The sequence below is a fragment of the Eumetopias jubatus genome, unplaced genomic scaffold (assembly GCF_037043125.1).
Source record: "Eumetopias jubatus isolate StellerSeaLion01/CBP00866 unplaced genomic scaffold, mEumJub1_p1.0 scaffold_4, whole genome shotgun sequence".
In the NCBI taxonomy this organism is placed as follows: domain Eukaryota; kingdom Metazoa; phylum Chordata; class Mammalia; order Carnivora; family Otariidae; genus Eumetopias; species Eumetopias jubatus.
The window spans coordinates 82,038,664-82,062,551 of NW_028274810.1; the positions used below are offsets into that span (position 1 = coordinate 82,038,664).

Below are 23,888 nucleotides of genomic sequence, written 5' to 3' on the forward strand. Positions count from 1 at the left end.
GAGCCGGGAGCCCCGAGCCCCGCAGGCCGGGCCGAAGCCCCGGGCCAAAGCAGAGCCGCTCCAAAAGGGGGAGGGCGGCCAGAGGGCGACGCTCGGTCTTACCTGGCTGGGCATGGTGGGAGGAGGGGGCCAGAAGTAGGGGTTGTTAAATCGAGGCTCGGCCATCCTGCGGGGAGAAAGCGACTGTCACAGGGACCCTCCCCAGCCGCCTGGGGCGAGCTCCCATCAGCCATGCCCACTCAAGTCTGGCCCAGTGTCTGGGACCCCCCCGCCCCCGTGGGACCCTCACCCTGCCGCAGTGCAAGCCCCCTCCCAGGGCCCGGCAACCACGCCTCCAGGCTGAAAAGTCAGGAATTCAGTGTCTCCCTCCGTGGGCTCCAGAGGGCAAAGGTCAGAGACAGACCAGCTATGCTCCCAGTCCCCCCATCACCCTGATGCGGGCAGACCAATCCCCATCCCCCAGAAGGGCCCAAGGCTGCAGAGCCCACCCCATGGACCCATGGATTTCACATAGAAGCCCCCCACCCCTACTCCACCCCCACTCTCGCCAGACAGAGACACACTGGAGAGTCTTGGGGCAACTTTGTAAACGGCCACAGAACAGAGGCAACTGCCCAACCCTGATCCCTGCCCTTCTGACCGCTGCCCCCTTGAGGGCAGACATCTTCATCAGAACAAGGGGGCAGCCTGGGTCATCAGATACCGCCACTCTGAAGGGCAATTTGGCACGATGGTTTACAGAGACCCAAATGATTACTGCCCTTTGACCCAAGAAATAAGCATGGACACATGCAACATTTTACCTACAAGGATGTGTCAGCACACTGTGCTTAAGGAGGCACTTGGGGAGGCCTGCGGCTAGGGCAGTTTGGGGCTTTTCATTAGAATTATGTGACAATCTACTGGTGGCCCTCATCTCTGGCAAGTTCCATGGCAGGCCTGTGCAATTAGAAGGCCATTCAACAGGGCAGCGTGAAGGATGGACCTTCAGAGCTATTTTACTCTTCTAGAGGGTTCCAGTCTTCCTGCAACCTGAGAGAGTTAAGTCAAGAAGTGACTTACAGGGACCATCCTGAACAGTCTTGCTCTCCATCGAAATTCTCCTATTGATCTCTCTCACATAAATTACTAACTAAATACCTACTAGTATTATTGCTTAAGTGCAACTGTTTTATTTGGACAGGCAAGGCCAAAGAGAAGTGTCTTCGACCTCTTCCTGGTCCGAGAAGCCCGAGGAGCCCCTAGTGGAACTGCAGGCAGAGGGTTTTAGGAGAAAACTCTCATACAATCTAATCTCAACACTCTTAATAAAGACTTTTGATATAGATTATCCTTGTAATCTTTACTTGAGAAATAGGCACAGGAGGTATTATTATGCCATTTTATAGGAGAAGAAACTGAGGCTTGGAGAGAGGGGTAAGGACCTGTCCAAGAGGACAGGGCTGGGTGCCAGAGTCAAACTAGAAATCGGATTTGCTCAAGCCATTTCCTCTGGGGAATTTGCTTTGCAAACCCCAGTACTTGGTTGAGCAAATAACCACATGCAAATGGCTGGATCCCTACACGAAACCACCTTTGCCCTTCATTCCCAGCCTGGGGGCCACTTGGGGGTCTGAGCCTGGCCAGGCTGAGGGTCAGAGTACCCTCCTCTGGGGTGGCTGGGACAGCCGCTGCCCTCTAAGGGCTCTCCTGCTCCCTCTACCCACAGACACCAGGCTGCCCTTCCCTCACAGCCTGACACTAAGAAACACTTCCTGCCTAGAGTTCTCCCTGACTGTTCCAGATCCCTTTCTCAGAAAGACCTCAACACAATAATGACAGTGAGGAGGCTGCCATTTACCAACTGCCTACCTTGTGCCAGGCACACCGACACTCAAAGCCAGGTTCTCTCATCATCCCCATTTTATAATTGAAACTGAAGGTCAGAGAGGTGGAGTGACTTGGTCAAGGTCACACAGCAAGTAAGCAGAGCTGAGATTCCCGCTCTAATCTGCCTGACTCCAAAGTCCAGCTGATCGGTCCCTTAGCTGTTCAGGGGAAAGACAAGGCATCCTGACTGCAGGCTCGTGAATATGCCCTGTCTCAGGATACAATGGGCACAGCCCAGGGGTCCGGCACCCACTCATCCAGCAGCCTCAGGACCTGTCTGTCCCTCCCAGCTGTTGTCCACCAGGGAAAGAGTGAAGGGAACCCAGGAACTGGGTACACCTGCCTTACCCATCTCAGTATCCCCAGCAGCCAGGCCCAGAGGTGACCAACAACATGAGTTGCATGACAGAATGAATAAATGAAGGAATGATAATCAGAATTCAAGACAACCACACACAATTCGACAGTTTACAAAGCTCTTCTGTCCCCACTGGCATTGTCCTCAGGAAACAGGGAACAGTTTCACCCCCATTTTGCAGAGGGAAGCACTTTGCTCCAGGCCACAAGGATGGGGAGACCGAAGGGAGCACCTCACTGTAATGTTGATCATCGGCTCTCAGAGACTCAGTTCTCCTCATCTGTGAAATGGGGTGAGAAACAGGCTGCTCTGCACATTCCTGCCCTGGCCCAGGACTCTGCCTACTGCACCAGCTCTTCCTCAGAGTTCTCAGGGAGCTACCCTCTCCTCCTCCTCTTCAGCTTAATGCCAAGTTCAGGCTTCCCAAAGGCCCACCTTGGTCAGGGAGGTTTGGGGAAGAAGGTGGCAGGCCTAGGGTCCCATGGCTGGGGTAGAGCATCCTCTCTGCCGCTCGTCAGGCCCCTGGGAGGGCAGGGATGGCCCCTCGCCCTGGCTGGACAAACAGGCCCACAGAAGGGAAGGGTCTGCCCTGGGCCACTTAATCTGATCCCCACGGTCTCTGCCTAATTTCTCCACATCCTTCTCTGGCTGGTTGTAGTAATGTAATGATTCAGTCTGTGCCCCTGGCCTGTTGTACACCTACTGTGTGTCAAATGGTGGGAAGGTGGGCAGGGGATGACCATTTGCTGAGCTCCTACTGAGTGTCAGGCCCACTGCTGGGTACACTTCAGGACTATCTCAGGGGAGCCTCCCAGCAAGCCTGTGGGGTGGGAATGCCCCTGTGCAACCCTGGGCCCTGCACGACGTGGCGGGCCATTGCCAGAGGTGAGTGGGGAGGGTGGGGAGGGCTGGGCTAAGCTGCTCAGACCTTGTCTTAAGGGAGGGGTTTTAAGCAGGGGACTGCGCAGGTGTGTGTTTAGGACAGGTGGACACGGCCGAAGGCCACGGCTTGAGCAGAGGCATGGATGTCTGGAAGTACGAGGCAGGTTCGGGTCCCTGAGCCACCACCTTCAGGCTCCAAAAAGAGAGCCAGAGAGGGGAGGTAGTGAGGGATCGGCCAGGCAGGCGGGCGCTGAATGCCTGCTGAGTGGTTGGGCCGGAATGCTGGCAGGGAGAAGGCATCAGGAGGCTACAGAGCCAAGGGGACTGAGGTCAGCAGGAGCAGCAGTCTGCGGGCCGAGCCCAGGGCAGGGATGGGGGCAGGGGCGGAGAAGCCAGGTGGGCTACGGCTGCGTGGTCCTGTGGGGACAGGCAGAGACACGCTGCTGGTTGCGCAGGATGTGCCAGCCGGTCTTCAAGCCCCAGAGAGAAGCCGAGACTGCTATGAGCCGTGAGACACACAGCCCTGACCCTTACAGCGGGGCAAGCACACCGCCATTTCGTTTTTCTTGCTCTGCAAGGTGAAGAAAGTTGCAGAGATGGATGAACGAAACACCTAGCGCTGCTTCTGAAAACAGCGGGCCCATCCACCAGCCGCCCCTCCAGTCATTCTGGATACACTGGGCCCAGAGCTGGGGAACCTGAGGCATACGGGGGAGCCCTGCCATCTGGGAGCTCCAAGCTAAGTGGAGGAAGGAGCCATGTGACCCACAAGCTTCTGCAAAAAGAAACAAAAACAAAAACTTTCGCCTGAGACCTGCGACATGCCACCGAGGACCTTCCAGCCTGACCCTTCCTGGCTTCAGGCTGCCCGGACCCTCTGTGGAGCTCTGTGCCGTGACCCCCGGCTCCTTACCTCAGTGTCCCTCAGAGCTCCCACCCACGGACCATGCTCCTCGGTCCCACCCACCTCATCCCTGGGTGGCCCATCCACTCTGGGACTTTAAATACTGGCCAAGCCCCAGGTCTCCACCCCCAGACCAGGCCTGTCCCGGGAGCCCCAGGCCCACCTTCCAGCTACCTCCCTTTTGCTGTCTCGTGGGCTGCTCAGACTCAGCAAGCCTAAGCTGGACTGGGTCTTCCCCTAAGATGTGCGCCCCCTGGAGCCACTCCTGACTGTGAGCAGGCATCCCCATCTGCCCAGACGCTTCTGCCACAGACACACATGGATCCCCAACACGTCCCCGCCCTTCCCTCCCAGCTCTGATCCACCACCAGCCACATCCCCAGGACCGCGTTTCCAAATTCTCCCTCAAGTCCACCCACTCTTCTCCACGAGTCCTAGCTACGATCACCTCACCTGGACCGTGGAACAGCCTGCTTTGTTTAAAGCCCAACGCACCGGGGTTCAACTCTTGGCTCCAACTCACCAGCTGTGTGATCTGGGGCAAATCACTTGCTCCTTCCCCCCGCCCCGTCCCCCCAGTAAGGGATGAGCAACCCAGAGCCAGGGACCTGACCCAGGATGGAAAAAAGGATCAGGGAGGACTTCCCAGGGGAGGTGATAACCTGCTTTGGGTCTTAAAGGATGAGTGGGAGTGAGCCAGGCAACAAAGGAGTAGGGAGCATTCCTGGCAGAAGCAGCAGCCTGAGCAAAGGCCCAGAGGTGAGAAGCAACACACCGTGTGCGAGGAGCTAAGCGTTCTGGTGTGGACTGGGAGAGGCGATACGAGGCTGGAGCCAGCAGCCAGGGCCTGACCTAGAAAGCTGATGAAATCCTAGGCCTGGGGTCTGGACTCAAAGCAACAGGCGATGGGGCAGAAATCTGTGGTTTAGAAAGACCCCTCCGACTGCTGAGTGCGGACGGGACTGGAAAGACCAGGAGAGGAGGTGGGAGGACACCCATTAGGAAGCCCCTGGAGAATGGGACGGAGGGGAGAGGCAGGGAGGCGCTGAGCGGGGGCATGGAGGAGAGTGACCAAGGAGGCCCGGCTATCCTGTTGGAGCTGGAGGCCAAGGACACATGCAGCTCACCGCCCCCCGCCCCACCGTGTGGCCCAGGAGGACCTCAGGATCCCCACGCAGACAAGCACGGTCACAGGAACATGCAGACAGCACCACACTCGGACACACGTGACAGACACAGACCTGTGGTCCCAAACATGGACAGATGGGGACACAGAACAGGAACCCACAGCCACCAGGACATGGAGTCACAGGTGGGCGCTGTCACAGGAGGGTGAGTGCACATGGCCTCCGGGACAGACCCAGAGGAAAGCAGTGAGGGCACGCAAGGAAGTTGGGATGAACACAATGCCTTAATCCCCCCCAAAGAACAAACCCCTCATTGACAGATTTCAACCTGGAATCACAGGCTCCTTACCTAGAGTGTCCTTTCCCACTTGGTGAACTTCTACTCATCCTTCAAGACCCAGCTCAAGTGTTCCCTCTTCTACGGAGCTTTCCCTGAACCCCCAGTCAGTCACTTCCTCTGTGTTCCCAACAGCACCTTGTATATGGGAATAACAATAACAATAACAATAACAATAAAATGGCAGCTACCATTGATTTCAAAACCTACTACGAGCCAGGCACTGTGCTGAGTATGTCATATGCACCATGTCACTGAGTCTTCCCGATGCCCCTGTGAGATGTGCAATTAACAGAACAGGAAACTACAGCTCAGAGAGGTTGACCAACTTACCCAAAGTCACACAGCTAGCAAGGAATGTAGTTAGGACGCCACCCAGATCTGGTCCAGCACTACAGGGCCGATCACACCCTGGTGTGGCTATCTGTTTCCCTGGGTGACTTCCCCACCAGACTGTGAGCTCCTCACAGTTAGAACTAGTGCTTGTTCACCCGTTCACCTTTGCCATTCCAGCACCTAGCCCAACATGGTCTCAGAAACTCTCCGCAGAATGAAAAAATACAATAATATCCACTACCTTTTCTTGAGCACTTACAATGGGCCAGGAACTGTGTCGGGATTTTTACAGCCATTATTTTACTGTTGCATTAGACCCATGAAACACATGAGGAAACTGAGGTCCAGAGAGGTTAAGTGACGTGCCTGAGGTCCCAGAGCCAAGTCTAGATTTGAATCCAGATCTGCCCATGACCCTTTCCCAGGACGATGGCCCCTGAGGCCAGCCTTGTAAGCTCCACAAAGGGCCACCGAGGAAGGGGCACACCACGTGGCAGGCCCTAGCACCTGGGGAGGTCCAGGTATAGACAAGGACAAGCCGACGTGAAGACAGGCAGCCCAGGGCGGCACGTGACTAGCCTTGCCCACTGCAGGACAGCAGGGTGCGGTTCGGCGACTCTGTCCCACCCCCATCCCCAGACTGTCCCACAGGCATTAAAAACTGAGAATTGCCCAGACCCCGTGGCCGCAGAGGAATGAGCTCCCAACGAAGCAAATGGGAGAGAGCAGGACCCAAAACTGTCCGGACACTATGATTACAAGGAGGCAAAAATAAAAACCTGCGTCAGAAAAAGCAAGCTGCAGGGAACCACACCCAGAGGGAGGGCCGGGAGAGGTGGCTGGAACTGATCTGGTTTTCGTCTTTGTTTCTCTGATTTTGATTCTCTGTAATGCCGTTCAGTTGCCTTTATAATGAAAACAATAAATTTATTCTCAAAGAAAAGACAGAAAATTGTTGGGAGCCCAAGGGCGGAGGGGAAGCAGATGGAGGGTCTCGGAGGCACGGAGGCACAGGGGGAGGCCGGGGTCAGCTGATGGTGGGCACTCATCTGACTGCTGGCTGCCAGGCCCCGCATGGCCCCCTGTCCTCCAGGGGTGTGCAACCCGGCTAGGCGACAGGGCATGTCGGCAAGGGCTACCTGGCAGACGGGACATTCACTGTGCACTTTGGAGCTGTTTGAGGGTGGGGAACCCTCTCCAGCACCTTCTCTGCCCTGGCCCAAGCCCCCGTTGGCTACTGTAAGAGTCCCTTCACTGGTTTCCCCACCTCTACCTACAGCCCCCATTCCATTCTCCTACTGCAGTTGCTGTGAGATTTCTAAAATACAAAAGCAGATCACAATATTCACCTCCTTAGAACCTACCATGGCTCCCTACTTCCCTCCAGACAAGGTCTGGACTCCTTGGGCCTTACATATCCGGCCCCAGCTTATCTCTTTGGCCTCAGCAATTGTTCCTGCCTTACACTCTGCCCAGCCAGCCATAGAGCTCCCCCAGGGTTTCACTTCCTTTTTATTTCCTAACCTTCAGTCAGGCTGCTTCCTCTCCCTGGAACCCTCTGTCCTCCCCGCTTCACTGGCTACCTCCAAATTATCTTCAAGCTCCAGCTTATGGACCACTTCCTCCTGAAAGCCCTCCAGGACTGCTCCACCCCCACCCTCTTAGGCTGTGTTGGGTGCCTCTCCTCTGTTCCCTTTGTGCCCTGCACGTCCATCATCAGAGCACGTATCCCCCTATTTTCCGTCTGTTTTCTTGCCCATCTCTGCTGTCAGGCATGCTCTCTGTCAGGGCAGAGTCATGGCTGAGTAATTTGTCTTTTAAGCCCTGCACAGTACCCGATAAATGTTGGAATGAATGACTATATGAATGAATGAATGAATGAATGAATGAATGCTCTAGATGGAAGGAACTGAAAGGGTCATGGCCTGGATAGAGGAAAGTCCTCTCCCTCACCCTGGCACCATACTGTCCCCCGGTGTCGCTCTGTTCCCTATTTCCTATATCTAAACCCTATCTTCCTAAGTGAGAGGAGAAGGGGCTGTGTGTGCTCCTTAAAGACGAGCAGACCAAAAAGGATGTTAGCAGCTAACCAACACAGAAAATGGCTCTGCTTCCCTGGCAGTGAAAATTAAACAAGCTTCACTTCTTAAAACAGCAAAAAGAAAGAAGAAAATGATAATACCCAGTGCTGGTGAGGGTAAGATGAAACTGGCACTGCTAGGCACTATTGGCGGGAGTGTAAACTGGAACATTTGTTTTTTCTTCAAGATTTTATTTTTAAGTAATCTCTCCACCCAATGTAGGGCTCGAACCCACAGCCCCGAGATCAAGAGTCACACCCTCCACCGACTGAGTCAGCCAGGCACCGCACAATCATTTCTGAAAACAGCCTGGCAATAATGTGTCAAGAGCCCCCCAAAAATGTTCAGACTTCCTGGCCTAGTGATCCCATTCTTGGTCATCTGTCCCTAGAAAATAACCCAAATATCGACAAAGTTTTATGTACAAAGCTGTTTGCTTCAGTGGTTTGTTTTTTTTTTTTTACAATAACGAAAAACGGAAAGAGCCAAAATTCTAAATAGGAGGATGGCTCTGTAAGTCATGTTCACAGTGACATACGCTGCAATCATTAATAGCCAATGTTTACTGGCATTGCCACGACTCATTCAACACTCATATCAACCTTACCAGGAACTGAGGCACGGACAGATTAAGTAACTTGCCCAAAGCCAAGCGTGTACAATGTGAACCCAGAAAGTCAGGCTCCGAAGCCCACGCTTTCCACCTGACACTGGATCTGTTAGAAGGGAGGCTTGGAACCACCCTGAAGTCATGTAGAAAATACTCATGATGCAACAGTTGTCAGGGGGATGGGGTGGGGAAGATTTCTTAAATTGTATGTGTAGATGGGGCAATGACATCTATATAAAAACCAGTTACAGAGAGGAGGGAAGGAAAAACCAGAAGGCAACAGTGATGGTGCCTCGGGCTTGGGGTGAGGGCAGAAATAGTAGGCTTGAGTTTATCTCTTTTCCCTATTCTCTGACCTTTCTGCAGGGTAGTTACGTGACTTTCTTAAGGCATATTTTTCCTAAAACTAAAGGTTCAGCAAGCTTAGGCCAAGTAAGACAGCCCAACCCCTGCCCACAGCTCCACTAGGATTCTGGCCTCAGGTGCTGCAGGTTCACTGGGAGGAAAGAAGGGCTCAGAGAGGCAGGGGACTTGCTCAGTCCCACAATGAGCCCTCCAGCTCCACCCCAGGCCCAAGCCAGGAGCAGAGTCAAGAAGGGGCTCCCCGTCCTATGTGGGCGCTTCAGAGGGGAGGACCAGGCCAGAGCCCGCCCAGGTCACTCACGCCTGCTTGAAATCTCTCTTGGGTTCCCATCACTTCTCAGGTACGGTTCCAAATCCCCAGCACAGCACCCAGAGGCCTTTGCCAATGAGGCTCTGTGGGCCACATGCATCCCAGCAAGTACATCCCCACGCCTCCCTCCCTCCAGCCTCCCTACACGCCATGCAGGACCCCTAAAACAAGTTGTGCTTTCATGCCACTGTGCCTTTGCACAGACTGTGCCCTTCCATCTAGGGCCGTCACCCCGCTGGAGCCCTGCCAGGTTCCCATCAACCACCAGTCAGCTCAGGTGTCACAGCCCTGCGGAAGCCTCCTTGCTCACCAGCTCTTCCACAGCTGTATCTGTGGCCTCTCCCCTGAACTCCCCCAGCTTCCTGGACCTCCTCTACCGCAGCACTGACCCCACTCTGCTAGAATTGCCTGCTTCCTTGTCCACCCAGTCCCCCACATAGCTGTGAGCCCCCCAAGATCAGGGCTTGGGTCTGGTTCTTAGTTATAACCCCACACCCCGACTTAGCCCCACAGCTCACCCAGCTCTTCCTTCAGGTCTCAGCTAAAGGGCAGGTTCTAACTCTCTCCCCAGCACGAAGTGGACTGCTCTGTCATCTACCCCCACGGCCCCCTGCTTTCTCTGCCACCTCTCTATCACGCCTCCAGATACTCCCTCAGTCATGACCCACAAGCGCAGGGCCACCAATGCGGCCCCAGAGCCAAGTGCTGACCACATAGTAAGTGCTCAGATGCCTAGTTTGCGCCAGGTGCTCAATAAATATTCACAGAGAGAAGGGCTGTCCCTGAGAGACAGGAGGGGTCTGTCCACGTGGGCTTTACAGACTGAGAAGTTTGCCAGGAGAGCCAGAGGGTAGAGGGAGAGCATCCCCAGCAGAGGGGAGGCCTGTGCAAAGACACAGCAAACTGCTAGCTTCCTAGGGTAGCAGAGGGTTCTCAAACATGCTCCCTGCCCCAGGGTGACAACAAGCTGGTGTTGGGGCTCAGCTGAGCTATGGGGTAGGGGTGTTCCTGGGAAGATGAGCTCATCCCACTGAGGGGTGCACAAAGATTTCATGAAGGTGGGACTTACTAATGGGGGAAAGCGGAGAGGTCAAGAGATGCCAGGGAAGGGCAGGCCAGGCAGTAAAAAGTTCATGTGCAAAAGCCCAGCGGCAGAAAAGCACAAAGCATCACGTTTGGTCTGGTGTGGGTATAGTGCGGGAATTTGCAGAGGATGGAGGGAAAGGCGGTGGGGCAGTTCACAAAGGGCCAGAGTTCCAGGTTAAGGTGCTTGGATAAAAGGCCATGGGGGGCCATGGAAGGTCTCTGAACAGGGGAAGGCCAGTCGAGGTTTTCAGTGGACAGGTCAAATGTGGCCAGAAGGATGGCCTGGAAGTGACAGGCAGGAGACGGTCCAGGGGGGGAGAAGCTGAGGTTTCCCCTCTTCCCAGCTTGAGACCCCCACGTGCTCCAAGTCTGCCTCTCATTCCCTCTGCCCTCCATGTGTCCCTACTCCATGCGTCCCAGAGTGCTGAGCCCCAGCTGCTGCGCCCCACCCCATCCCCAAGACCAGGCCAGCCTCTGGAGCTTGCTCCTGGGAACTTCCTGCGAGGACCGAGGCTCCCGATGGTCCTGGATCCAATTAGGCTGGGTTTCCGCAGCCCCGCAGGGTTGGAAGGGTGGTTCTCATTGTGAGGGAGGGACTGATCGGAGAGAGCAGGGCTGCTATCTGTGCCCTGGTCAGTGGGAGCTGGGATGCTGCCCTTCCCCCTCTCTGTCCCTCCCTTTCCCCCAGCACCAGCCGCCCAGAAACACCACCCTCCCCGGGAGCCGCAGGGCCCTCATTTAGAGAATGGGCCAGATTACCCTTCTCAGGCTGAGAGAATGTTCTGCAGGCTTTGAACACATGCCCTTCTCTACTTTCCTCTCCCCTGGAGACCCCCAGCTCCCATCCTCACAGGGAAGTCCTTCTACCAGCGCGAAAGGACAAGAAGAGCAACGGAGTACTTGGTCCATGCCAGGCACTGTCAGATACCTGACAAGCATTTCTCCTGGGCTCCTAATGACCCTGTGAGGTAGATGCTGTGAGCATTTCAAAATACATTCGGAAAGAGGCTAAGAACATAAACAAACAGCTAATGACTTATGAAACACACACCCAGGCACCCAAGAAGCCCTTACCCCATGCCTCTTCTCCCAGCCCCTAATGTCCCGCCCTCCTGGCTTCTAGCCTAACCTCTTCCTTGTTTGGAGTCAGGAATGAGGTTCAAGCCCAGTCACAGCAGCTGGTGAGGGCAGAGGGAACTCGAACCCACCGCCACCAGCTTGCTGTGTGACCTTCAGCAAGTCCATTTCCTCTCTGGGCTATAGCTCCTTCCTCTATACTTTTTTTTTTTTTTTAAAGACAGGCTCCATGCCCAGCGTGGAGCCCAAGGTGGGGCTTGAACTCAGGACCGTGAGATCAAGACCTGAGCTGAGACCAAGAGCCGGATGTTTAACCGACTGAGCCACCCGGGTGCCCTGCTCCTTCCCCTATAAAACAGTTGCAACTAGGGTGCCTGGGTGGCTCAGTGGGTTAAGTGTCTGCCTTCGGCTCAGGTCATGATCCTGGGGTCCTGGGATCGAGCCCCATGAGGGGCTCCCCTGAGCAGGGAGTCTGCTTCTCCCTCTCCCTCTGCCACTCCCCTTGCTTGTGCTCACGCTCTTTCTGTCAAATAAATAAATAAAATCTTAAAAAAAAAAAACCAGAAACAAAGAATAGTTGCAGCTAAATCACAGCCTGGGCTCCTGGGCCCTCTGAGGGACAAAGTGGCAAATCAGGGGTTAAAAAGTACAGTTTTTGTACCAGATACCAGGGTCAAAGCCCCAGCTCAGGCCCTTGGGATTGTTACCCAACTGAGGACAACAATGGTGTCCCCACAGCACTGTCGTTTGGATTAAATGAGTCAAGTCTTGAGAACAGTGCCCAGTGCAGTAAACTCTGTAAGCCTTAGCTGCTGTTGTTCTGTTAGTAGGTTCTCTCAGGCATAAGGCAGCCCTTCCCAACATTCCAAAGACCCACATGGCAATCTGACCAACCAGGGAGGTTAACTGGGCTGGGGGTGGGGGGATGCAGGAGCTCCAGAAGGCTTTCAGGACCCACAGGGGCTGCTCCACTGTGGGCTGGAGAGCCAAGTCTGGGATTAACTCCAAAAGGGAGAGCCGACTACCGAACCCCGGCTCTGGCCTAGCCCCCAGGAGCTTTCTAGATGGGTCCTAGAGGTCTGGGGCTGGGAACCCCTGGCAGGTGGTCACAGTCTGTTCTCGTGCTATGTGTACCTCAGGACCCCCGGGGGCAGGCAGCCTGTGGGGTGGGTCAGAAGAGCTGAGGCCCGGGGTGGAGGCCGGCAGACAGAGCGGGCCCTGAGCAGCGCAAGTCAGCAAAGGGAAGGTTGGGCTGGTCAGAGAGAGGAGTGGGGAGGGCCTGGGGTGGACACGTGGGAGGGGTGAAAACAGGCCACAGAGGACCCACCACTGGCCCTGCCCGACCAGGCCCACCTTCCCCTCCCCACACCCCCCGGGTCTTGGGGCTATCACCTTCTCCATGTTCCTTGATTTCCCGCCTCACGGCCTTTGCCCAGGCCGTACCCTCTGCCCAGAATGCCCTTCCCCTGGAAAACGTCACAGTTCAGATGATCAGTTCCTCCCAGAAGCACCTCTGCCCTATGTACACCACGATCGTCACTCGTTAGAGTAAACTTAACACCAAGAAGCTATATGGAAGCCCTCGTCATAGAGAAATACCTCTTTCCTAGCACTGACCAAAATCTGTATAATCAGTCATCGGTCGTGTGCTCTTCTGTAGAATGTCTGTCTTCCCGAAGAGGGTAGGGGCTACATCAACTTTCCTCACCTCTATCTGCAACCTGGAGCACGCGGCCTGGTATATAGTAAATGCTCCAGAAATACCATTGAATGCAGGCGGGCTCCATCACTGCAAGCCGGCCCGGGCAGGGTGTGGACACACACGTGAGTGCAAGGGCGGACGTGAGGGATCACACGAGGCCCAGGATGGGAGGCTATTTGCTCATGGGAGGAAATGAATGTGTGCGTGCAAGATGAACCTTCGTATAAGGCACGCACGTGCACAAGTATGCCTGTGTACAGATTATAAAGCTGGTGTGTACCGTGAGTGTGCGCGGATGCGAGCACGCTAAGGTACGTGTGGCCTTGGACAAGCCCTAATCCTCTCCCTTCCTGCTTTATTCCCCCAGTGGACAACTCGAGGTTTGCCTACATAATCCGTGAGCTCTACCTCTCTCCAACGAGTGCACGACTTTAGATCTCAAATGGTTCTCCAGGAATTGGGTACATAAACACCATCAGAGACAGACTTTCTTGGGGCTCCATGGAGAGAGAACGGTCCTCTTTCCCCGAGTGGTCCAATACCCTGAGTGAGCGCCCAGCACAGTGCTCCAGGGATAGGAGGAGTGCAGGATTCATGCTCTGGATACACGCATTCGCTGACTGACTCCTACATTCAGCACCACGCACCATGGCCCAGTGGGGAGAAAAAGGCTACCAAAGCCATGAAACCACAAGGTCAAAAGCACCGGGAATCCATAACACCAACATCGCTCCCTAAATGTTATTCACAGGGGAAGTAGCAGCACTTTACACTTTGTAAAGAAACTCTTTCTGGCAATGACAACTGTCTGACAAGAAGACAGTTGGAGGCCCAGTGAGGAGGGAACTCCCCACCACTCTGGCTGAGATCAGAGGCCCTTTTGTCAAGGGTGTGGGAAGGGGATTCCTGCTCGGCGCAGGGGTCGGTTGAGGTTGGGCTTCCCCTCCACAGCTGTGGGATTCTGAGGAGTCCCAGAGTGCTGGGTTCAAATCCTGCAATGCCCCTGACAACTCCGTGGACTCAGGCAAGTTACCGAATCTCTCTGTGCCTCCATTTCCTCATCTGTAAAATGGGGGTGGGGGTGATAACAATGAGAATGCAATACGTTAACGTTTATAAAGTCTTTTGGAACATGGCCTGACACAAAGTACTCTGTGCTGCTAAATAAGTAAGGCAGAGCAGGTCCCTTTTGTAAGGTTATAAATCCCAGATCAGATCACACAAAGACTCCAACTGTCAAAGGTCCTGAGGTGGAAAGCTCCTCAGATGCTAAGGTTCTGAGATTGGAAGAGACTGCGATTCTTAGATGCCATGATTTAATCATCTTGTTATTTCCTAACGACAGCCCAGAGCCTCCCGGGGGAGGAGAGGACAGAGCTCAGGGGCCCTTCATCTCCCAGGTGCTGCCCGTAGCCAGGGTCAGCGCCACCCCTGGGCTCCCCGGCATTTCCTCGCCTCCACTAAAGCCCCCGCCGTGCCGTGCTGGAACCACCTGCCCACTTGCCCACATGGGGTGGAGGCAGGTTCAGCAGTGTAGATGGGGAAGAAGTGCAAATAAACAAATCAATGAGAAAGCTTCAGGTACTGATAAGAGCAGCCAGAGAAAGTGGACAGGGCACTGACGTGACAGTGTCGGGACAGTGGGGAGCTATCCCAAGGCGAGTGGTCAGGGAAGGCCCTCGGTGGAGGCGACCTCTGAGTGGCAACTGGTGCAACAAGAAGGTGCTGGCCATGCACACATCTGGGGAAGAGTGTTCCAGGTGGGAGATATGCAAAGGCCCTGCCAACAATCTGGACATTCAAGGTGCAGAGAAAGCAGCTGCTGTGGTTGGAGGTGGTGAGCCTGGGGGCCGGGCAGGGGAGCGGAGGGGCGAGCAGGCCCAGCCAGAATGTGAAGGGCATCCGTAGGCTCCGCAAAGGACTTTGGATTTTTGTTCCTCGAAATGCCCTGGAAACATCTGAAGAATTTCAGCAGGGGAATGACAAGCCAGGGCAGGGCTTTCAGGGTCCCCAGATCACTTGGCTCATCCTGAAAACAACATGATGGTTTTCAAAACTCAAGGTGGGGCCCAGGGTGGTGATCAGCAATCCCTCTCATTCAGTTGGTGTATTCTGAGCTCCTACCACATGCCTGGCCAGGGCTCAGAGACATCCCACATACTCTTGTTATCACCCACCACATCCATGAGAGATTCGCCAGTATACCCATTTTAAAGATCAAGAAACTGAGGTTCAAAAAGGGGAAGTGTGCCCAAAGTGACACAAGCCATGTACCACCCAGTGCAAACTGTGAAGTCCGATCCACAAATGGGACTTGGTCCCAGGACCCGTATCCACCATCATGATGGTCTGTGGAACTAACTCTTCTGGTGTTTTCAAACCAAGAGACCTCCCCCGTGACACACGCAGGCGCCCACAAATACTGCCCTGGCTGTGCTCCTCCCACCTGTAGTCTTCTCCCTGCTGGCTTCAGAGCCCGGAGGACTGTCCTGGTACCTCACATGGCTGTCCAGCCTGTGCTGGGTGAGCTGGAGACCAGGTGGCTGGAAGGACAGAAGGATGGACTACTGAAATGGCTAGACACTAAACTAACAAATGGACAATGAAAAGAATAAAGGAATGATCTAGAAAACCAATGAATGAATAAACTGATGGCTAGTGGAAGGAAGGAAGGACTGACGGACGGGAGGGAGGGAGGGAGGGAGGGAGGAAGGGAGGAAGGGAGGGAGGGAGGGAGGGAGGGAGGGAGGGAGGGAGGGAGGAAGGACAGACTCTGCTTTACAGAGAGGCAGGGCGAGGAAGTGTCTGCCCAGGGAAGGATGGGCCAGGCTGGCTTCAGACCCAGTCCACACGTCACCCACACACCAGCTTCCTCTCCACCTGGGGCCATCTTGCCTCCATACCCCAACCCCCCGGGACAAACCCGTCTCTGTGAGCTGCCGGCTACTGTAGCACCCACTACCCATCACCAATCACCAGCAGCAGCAATCACTGCCGCCCAGGGCCCAGTGGAGCTTAGCGGAGGGTGGAGTGGGTCACTCTCCCTCTGAGTTTCTTGTAGAGGAAGGGAGACAGGAGCCCAGGGCTCTGGTCCTAGCTGAGACCCAAACTGCTGGGTGACTTCAAGCCAGTGGCTTCCCCTCTCTGAGCCCAGATAACCTCTCAGGGCCTTTTCAGTTCTGACATTCTGTAGGGTTGGGGCCTCTAGATATTTACACAGTCCCTGGGTCAGCAGAAGAACTTGAGAGACTAAACACCAGAAGGTGGGGAAAAGCCCTATCTACAAGCACCAAGCCCACCTAGAAAAAGGCCTGGACAAGGAGTTTGGAAGCTTGTGTTTAAGTCCTCCTCTGCCACTGCTCAACCTCTCCAAACCTCAGTTTCCTAAATTTTGAAATGGGGTTAAATATCCCCACCTCAACAATTTCACCCCAAGCAAGTTTCTGGGGGAGCCTAATGCGATAAAAAACCACGCACTCCACTGTGCAACCTGCAAAGTTCCATTCACAAGGAAGGATTATGCTGGCCAGGGTGGGGGAGCAGTGAAGGGGGACATGCTGTCCCATTCCAGTTTTGTCCAGATTGACTCTTCCAGGAGTCAGGGCCTCCACAGAGAACAGTGGAGAGAGCCCAGACGTGGGAGCCTGAACATCGGGGTCCCTCTCCTAGCTCTCCTTCTAACCGGCAGTGCGACTTTGGGCAAATCACTGCCCCTCTCTGGACCTCAGTTTCTCCATCTGCAAAATACCTAGCTTGGTACGCTCTGGCCCAGGCATGCCAAGTTCTGCAACCCTGAACCCCTAAACCCCAGCCTTCGATCCCTGACCCTGCTCTCAGGAAGCTCACACTGTCCTGTGGAGCCAGGATACAAATCAGGAGTGAGACTAGAGGGGTCTCCCCTCCAGGAGAGGCTGGGACAGGGGCTAGAAGGGCTCAGGGTCCTCCCAGGACAAACTTTCCCAAAGGGGTAAAGACCAGGCCCAACCTGCCTGGTGCCTTGGACAGCGCCAGACCTTTGGGCCTGGTCTTAGACCCTCCTGCAGCCTCCAAAGCCAGCAGGCTCTGACCTGTCCAGCAAGATACTTAAGTAACTTCACCCAAGTCCAAACTGCCTCCAACAGAGGAGGCTTCAGGGTGCGGGCAGGAATAACAGAAAAGAGTAGAAGGGCACCCCCAGGGAGAGGCTCACACTAGCGAAGGAGTGCCTCCCCGCCAACCAGGCAACCTGTCTTCCCCCTCCCCTCAGTCAAGACCCACTGGGGCCCCTGGTCTACACCCTGACAAAAGCCCACCACCCAGGGGCATCTGCCACCAGATGCCACCTCCAGAGGCCAGGAGGCCCACCAGATCAAAGAAGGGGCTCTCCAACTGCCAACCGCCAAACACACACACTTGCCGGAGGGCTCCAGAAGCCACTCCAGCGCCCAGGGCATGATTCCCGCCTACAAGGGAGCCCCCCCCCCCGGCCCCCCTCCCCCGGCCACCCATAAAGGAGACATCCCCCTCCTCCCCACACACACACTGCTCCAGGGCAGGGCAGGGGAGAGCAGGATTATTTCCTCACGCCAGGGGTCTGCGCTGGAAACCGTGGGCCCACTCAGAGCCCCTACTGCCAGCCCTCTCCCCCAAATCTGAGGATCTAGTTCCTTACAATGCCATTTTTATAGAACCTTTTCCAAAAGACATTTCCTGGTCCCCCCAAGTCCCCATCGCCAACCCTCCACGTGCCCCCCGCAGCTCTGAGGAAACCGGCAGTTAACTTTTTCCCAAAAATCCTGCAAAGGCGGCTGGCTGGGGGGAGAAATGGGCCCCGAGATCCTTTCGCGGCATTTCACCGCCTTCCAAAAAAAAGAAAAGAAAAAAAAAGAGCTTAAAAAAAAAAAGAAAAGAAAACTTTCGGAGTTAACTTTAAATTCCCAGCCCTCCCCCCCAAATCGCCCAGCGGCTTCTTTTTTTTTTTATTCTTTAAAGTGCAATTGCATTGTGTCTCACCTCCCCGAAAGGCTCGCGGCTCTCGCCAAAGAAAAGGAAAAAAAGCCAACCCTTCGGGTGCCCCCTCTGCTTCCAGCCGCCTCTCCCACATTCTCAGACAGTTTTATTAAAATTTTCAGACAAAAGAAAAACAAAAATGGCAGCCTGGCTTATTTTTAAAACAGGACAGGGACGCCATATTCTGCAGATCTGCAAAAAAGGGGAGAAATCCGGCACTGGCCGCTCCACCGGGCCGGCTGCAAAGTGCGCGAACCGCGCCGTTTGCAATCCGTTTATTTGCATTAAGCCCCATGAATCATTGTTTACCGGAGAATTGCAGCAGGTTTGAATAGCCCGGCTTAAGAAAACACACAGACACACAGACACACACACACACACACGCACACAGACACACACACACGCACACGCACACACTCGGAGAGCAGACCCAGACACGCCGCCGGAGACACTTCCTACCCGCGCGCCGCCGCCGCTGCCGCCGCCGCCGCCGCCGCCGCCACCGCCACCGCCGCTGCTGCTCCGGGCCGGGCCCGAGGCGCAGGCAGCCCCGGGCCCTCGGAGCGCCCCGGCCCGCGCTGACAGCGCCCGCGCCCGGCCTGCGCCCCCGCCCGAAACTCGGCGCAACTTTCCCGCGGGCGGGCGCTCGGGCGGGCGCCCGCCGCCGCCGGGCCCGCTCCCCGCGCGCCCCGGGCCCGCACGGACCTGGCTGTGCTGGCGGCGGCTCCGGGACGCGGCCGCAGCCCCGCGCCCGGCGGCCCTTGCAGGGCCGGGCTGGGGCTCCGGCTCCGGGCTCCGGCTCGGGCTCCGGCTCGGTGCGGAGCCGCGCGCAAACCTTCCGGGTCGCCTGCTGTTCACTTCTGGGTTCTGCAAGCGCCGAGGCGGCGGCGGCGGCGGCGGCGGGAGGCTGGGTCTGCAGCGCCGCGCGGCCCCCCGTGCGCTCGGCGAGCCCCCGCGCCAGGCGCCCGGCTCCGGGGGTGGGGGGGGGCCGCGTCGGGCCCCCGCCTCTCCGGCTGCGCAGCCCGTCCGGCCCCGGGGGCTCCCGCGAGTGGGCAGCGCCGGGCGCGGGCGACGGCGCGCGAGGGGAGGGGGCCGGGCGGGGGGCGGGGGCGGGCCGCGCGCTGGGGGCCCCGCTCGGGCCCCGGGGCCTCGTCTCGCGCTCGCCGCCGCCGCCGCCGCCGCCGCCGCCGCCGCCGCCTGGTAAAGTTGCGCCGCGCCCCCCGCCCGCGCCGCGCCCGAGGCAGAGCCACAAAGGAACTCCTCGCCCCCCTCCGCCCGCCCGAGCCGCGCGGGGAGGGCACCGGCGCCGGGCCCTAGGCCAGCCCCTTCCCCAGCGCGGGGGCTCCCGGGGCCCCGGCGGCCGCGGCCATTGTCCCGCCCAGGCCGGGCCGCCGCTTCGCCGCCCCCTCCCCGCGGTGATGGCGGGCTGGGGACCCAGGTCCGGCGGGGCCAGGCTGCCCTTGGGGGGGGAAGGGGGTCTCCTGCGCAAACGGCAGGCAGGAGGGGACCCCCGGAATGGGTCCCCACACCTGGTAACCAACGACCGTGCTCAAAATCCCCGCTGAGATTTTTTGTTGTTGCTGTTAAGATGAGGACATGGAGATGGGGGCAGAAGTTTGTACTGGCCAGGCCACCCCTCCCTCTGTAGCCTCCGGCCGTCCCTGGCCCTAGGCCCGAGCCCCTAAAGGGTGGGGCCGCCTGAGGCTGTCAGCGGCTCTTCTCGCAGAGTCTAACAGAGGTGGCACCGGCTGTCCCCCAGCTCCAGACCTCAGAGCCATCTGCGTGTGACTCCTCCTCCCGCCTCACCCTCCCCAGCCAATCAGTCACCAAGTCCTTCGATTCGGCCTCCCGGGCTGTGTCAGCTTCCAAACTTCACTTCTACCTGAGGAGGCGTCCGGTGCCTGGGTCCTTTCACCGAGTCAGACTTCTGTGACACTCACTGCCACCCAGCCTCTAGGCCAGAAGAATCAAGGCTGGCCCTGCCCTCAGGGAGCTCCCAATCCCCAGGGAAGGGCAAACAGACACACACACACACACACACACACACACACACACACACACACACACACACACACACAATCACCTGCCCGTGTTTGCTGGTCCTCCCTGCAGCATTCCCCAGTTGGGTAAACAGTGATTGAGGACCTCCGATCCCACGCTGTGGTGATTGGCTGGAAACCCAGCTATGAACAAGTTGGATGAAGTTCCTGCCCCCATGGGGAGTCCAGTCTTGCACAGGACGTGGAGGCTGTGAGCCACTGGAGGACAGGGCCTACCTAGGCCATTGGTTTTCAGGCCCCAAGCACAGTGCCAGCACAGAGCAGGGCACAAAACATAGTGTGGCCGGAATTAGTTGGATTACAAAGCACAAGGAAGGGGCAGGGAGGGGAGCAGTGGGGAGGACACAGAGGAGGCCACTCTTTCTCAGGAGGTGGAGAAGGTCTTCTGAAATTAGATCTGGGGTGAGCCAGGTGAGGAAGAAGGGAGGACCTTCCCGTTTCCAGGAAAAAGGGGGTGATAAAAGTATCAACCCACTGTCGAGAAGCTCAGGGAGATAATAAATGAGAAATCTCATGCAAAAGAATTCAAAATAATTTATGGAGCTATTCAGGGAGGGGGAGCAAACTCTAGGCTCTTTAGGGATGGGCTGTGCCTGATGACTTCCTTCCAGAGTGTACAGTATGGAAAGGGAGGGCAAAAAAGAGTAACTTCACAGTGGGGGTACCTGACAGCTACTACCTCAGCCCGGTGATCAAGGCTAACACCAGCAGTCACAAACCATGTTTTCACTAGCTACCCTTGATACTAGTGATAAAAGTGGCACTTTAGGGGCGCCTGGGTGGCTCAGTCATTGAGCATCTGCCTTCGGCTCAGGTCATGGTCCCGGGGTCCTGGGATCGAGCCCCGCATCGGGCTCCCTGCTCGGCGGGGAGCCTGCTTCTCCCTCTCCCGCTCCCCCTGCTTGTGTTCCCTCTCTCGCTGTCTCTCTCTCTGTGTCAAAATAAATAAATAAAATCTTTTTTTAAAAAAAGTGGCACTTTATCTCTATGGTCTTCCTTCCCAATAACCCATAACACCAGTCTTGTCATGAGAAAAACATCAGACCAACTCAAATAGTGGAACAACCTAAAAAATGCTCAACTAATACTCCTCAAAACTGTCGAGGTCATCACAAAGTCAGTCTGAGAACCTGTTAAAGCCCAGAGGAGCCTAAGGAGACAGAAGAGCTAAACGTACTGTGGTATCCTAGGTAGGATCTTGGGACAGAAAAAAAGACATTAGGTAAAAACTAAGGAAATCTTAATAAATTACATATTTTAGTTAATAATAATGTATTACTAAAAGTATTCATCAGTAATTATAACAAAATATAACAAATACACTAACTTAAGATGTTACCAATAGGGAAAACTGGGTGAGGGTTATATGGGAATTCTCTGTAGTATCTGATCCATTTTTCTGTAAATCTAAAACTGTTCTAATAAAGTCTACTACTAAGAAAAAAAAATCCTAAAACAGTATACTAACCCACATCATTGTTGATGTTGTTGTACAATGAAATGATGCTTGACACAGCACCTAGCACATTCTAAGGGCCCAACAAATGTTATTTTGTTATTATTATCACCATTATTGTAATTACAGGCGCTTGGAATAGCACATGCAAAGGCACTGGAGTTTAGAGTGGAGAGGGTGATGGGAGACAGAATCCTGAAGGCTTTGATCCTGAAGCTGGGGTCTTTATAACGGATTTATGGGCAGAGGGTACCATAATGTGGTCCATCTCTGCCTCACTAGCCTCCTGTCTAACCACCAGGAAAGCTATGCTACAGCCAACCAAAGTGGGCTGCCATCTTGGACCTGGCCATCTCCCTTCTTAAGGGCTTCGAACATGCTGTTCCCTCTGCCTGGGACCTTCAGTCCTTTTCTCCCCATCTCTTAAGTCTCTGGAGAACACCCACTTATCAAGGCGTGGCTCAAACATCACTTCCTCTGTGAAGCTGTTCTAGATCCTCTGCATGGAAAGAGGTACTTTCCACTGGTTCCCAAGAGCACCATGGTCCTCTGGCCATACTGCTGGCAAAGCACTTGTCATGATGCATTAGAATAAACGTTTGCTGAATGGATGGACAAATGATGGAGTGGACTAAAAGTCCACTCTCATCCTCTCCAGTTCTTCAAGTCCTCATTCTCTTCCAGGAAGTCCCCCACAACTGCTCCAACCAATGAGCTCCCTCCGCCTTCTTTAACTTTTACAGCCCTGGTTACATTCTAACTGTTGTATGTATAAGTATCTGTCCCTTGGATGACAATAAATTCTTTGAGGAAGAAACCATGTCTTACATGTTCTGTGTTTTCACTCATTCAACAAGTATTTACAAAGCACCTCTTCTGTGTCAGTTAGGGTCCCAGACACCGGAGAGGCAGGGACTAAGAGCCAGGCCCCGCTCTGATAGAGCATTAGTTAGCATTATTAATTAGTCAAGATACACCAGATTATGCTGCAGTAACAAAGAACTCTGGAACCTCAGTGACATAACACAAGAGTGGTTTCTTTCTCACTTGTGCCACATGCCCATCCTGGGTCCTCTACTCTACTGGCTCAGAGAGCTTGGCTGAGGAGTCCCTAACATCTTGAAGCTGCACCCACCGAATGTAACGTGTGACCTTTTTAGTTCCCACGGCAAGAGAACAGAGACTGGAGAATCCCACATGGTATTCAGCCTCGCGCGGGGCGGGGCCGGGGTGGGGGTGGGGGGTGGAGACGGGACACATGCACTGCCTCTCCTCAGTATCCATTGGCCAAGATTAGTCATGTGGTCCTGCCCGACGGCAAGGGAGGCTGGGAAGGGCAGCGTTCCTTTGGAAGAAGAGAAGCAGACGTTATTTTCAGGAGACGGAATTTAACAAATAATCCCTCAGATAATTATTTGTCTCTTAAGAGCTGCAAAAGAGATTTGAGATGTCTGGGGAGTGGGTAGGAGGAGATCAGGGAAAGCTTCTCAGAGGAGGGGACGTTGAAGCCGAGACCAGGGAAGAGATGTGACAAGAGCATTTCTGGCGGAGAGAACTGTGTGTGGAGGTTCTGGGGCCAGGACGAGCTGGCCGTATTGAAGGGTCACAAAGGACCATGGAGCGGGAGTGAAGTGAGGGGGACTTGCGAAGTGACCCTCCGGGCTGAACATCCCAGGAGCTCCCTGGCAAGGAATTAGCTTGCGAACAAGAGAAAGTCATAAGGAGACAGGTGTTAGGCAGAAACGTGATGTGATCGCATTTCGTTTCAAAAGGCCCATGTGGCTGCTGGGGAAAGAATGGACTGGAAAGGGCAAAGCAGAAAACCAGGGAGGCCAGTAGGGAGACTTTCAGAGTCTCCCAGGTGAACAGTGATGGTGGCGTTAGCAGAAGTGGAAAGAAGTGGACAAGTGTGGGACATGTTAAGGACTTGGTGGCTGATGCAGGGAGTTACAAAGAAGGAGATGTCCAGGCAACTCCGGGGCCCTGTAACTCCTGTCATGCTAAGCACAAGGCTGGCTTCCCAACATGACATCCCCAGCTTGCTCACAGTGGGAACTTAATGCCAAGAGATTTCCATCTTTCTCTCCTTGCCCTCTACTCAAGCTAGCCACCTTGTCATCCTCCAAATGGGGTGTACCTCCCATCGGAAGTAAACCAACCTCAAGCATCAACACAAGCACTTTGTGGGGTTTTTTTTTGTTTTGTTTTGTTTTTAAGATTTTATTTATTTATTTGACAGAGAGAGACACAGCGAGAGAAGGAACACAAGCAGGGGGAGTGGGAGAGGGAGAAGCAGGCTTCCCGCCAACCAGGGAGCCCGATGCGGGGCTCGATCCCAGGA

General features: G+C 55.2%; 1 protein-coding gene across 2 annotated transcripts in view; it reads right to left on the reverse strand.

Annotated features, from left to right (window-relative positions):
• Positions 1-18,851, reverse strand: part of ZNF362 (zinc finger protein 362) — a 37,249-nt gene extending 18,398 nt beyond the window's left edge. Inside the window, exons 1-3 of one of the 2 annotated variants that reach the window (XM_088022510.1) lie at positions 18,737-18,851; positions 5,490-5,615; positions 103-166 (exon numbers count right to left, since the gene is read on the reverse strand). In XM_088022510.1, the coding sequence (XP_087878636.1) occupies positions 103-166; positions 5,490-5,527 (102 nt within the window). In that variant the 5' untranslated portion in view covers positions 5,528-5,615; positions 18,737-18,851. Of the gene's footprint in view, positions 1-102; positions 167-5,489; positions 5,616-18,490; positions 18,517-18,736 lie in introns of those variants that run through there. The other variant, XM_088022511.1, reaches the window with a different exon arrangement.
• Between the last annotated feature and the right edge of the window lie 5,037 nt (positions 18,852-23,888).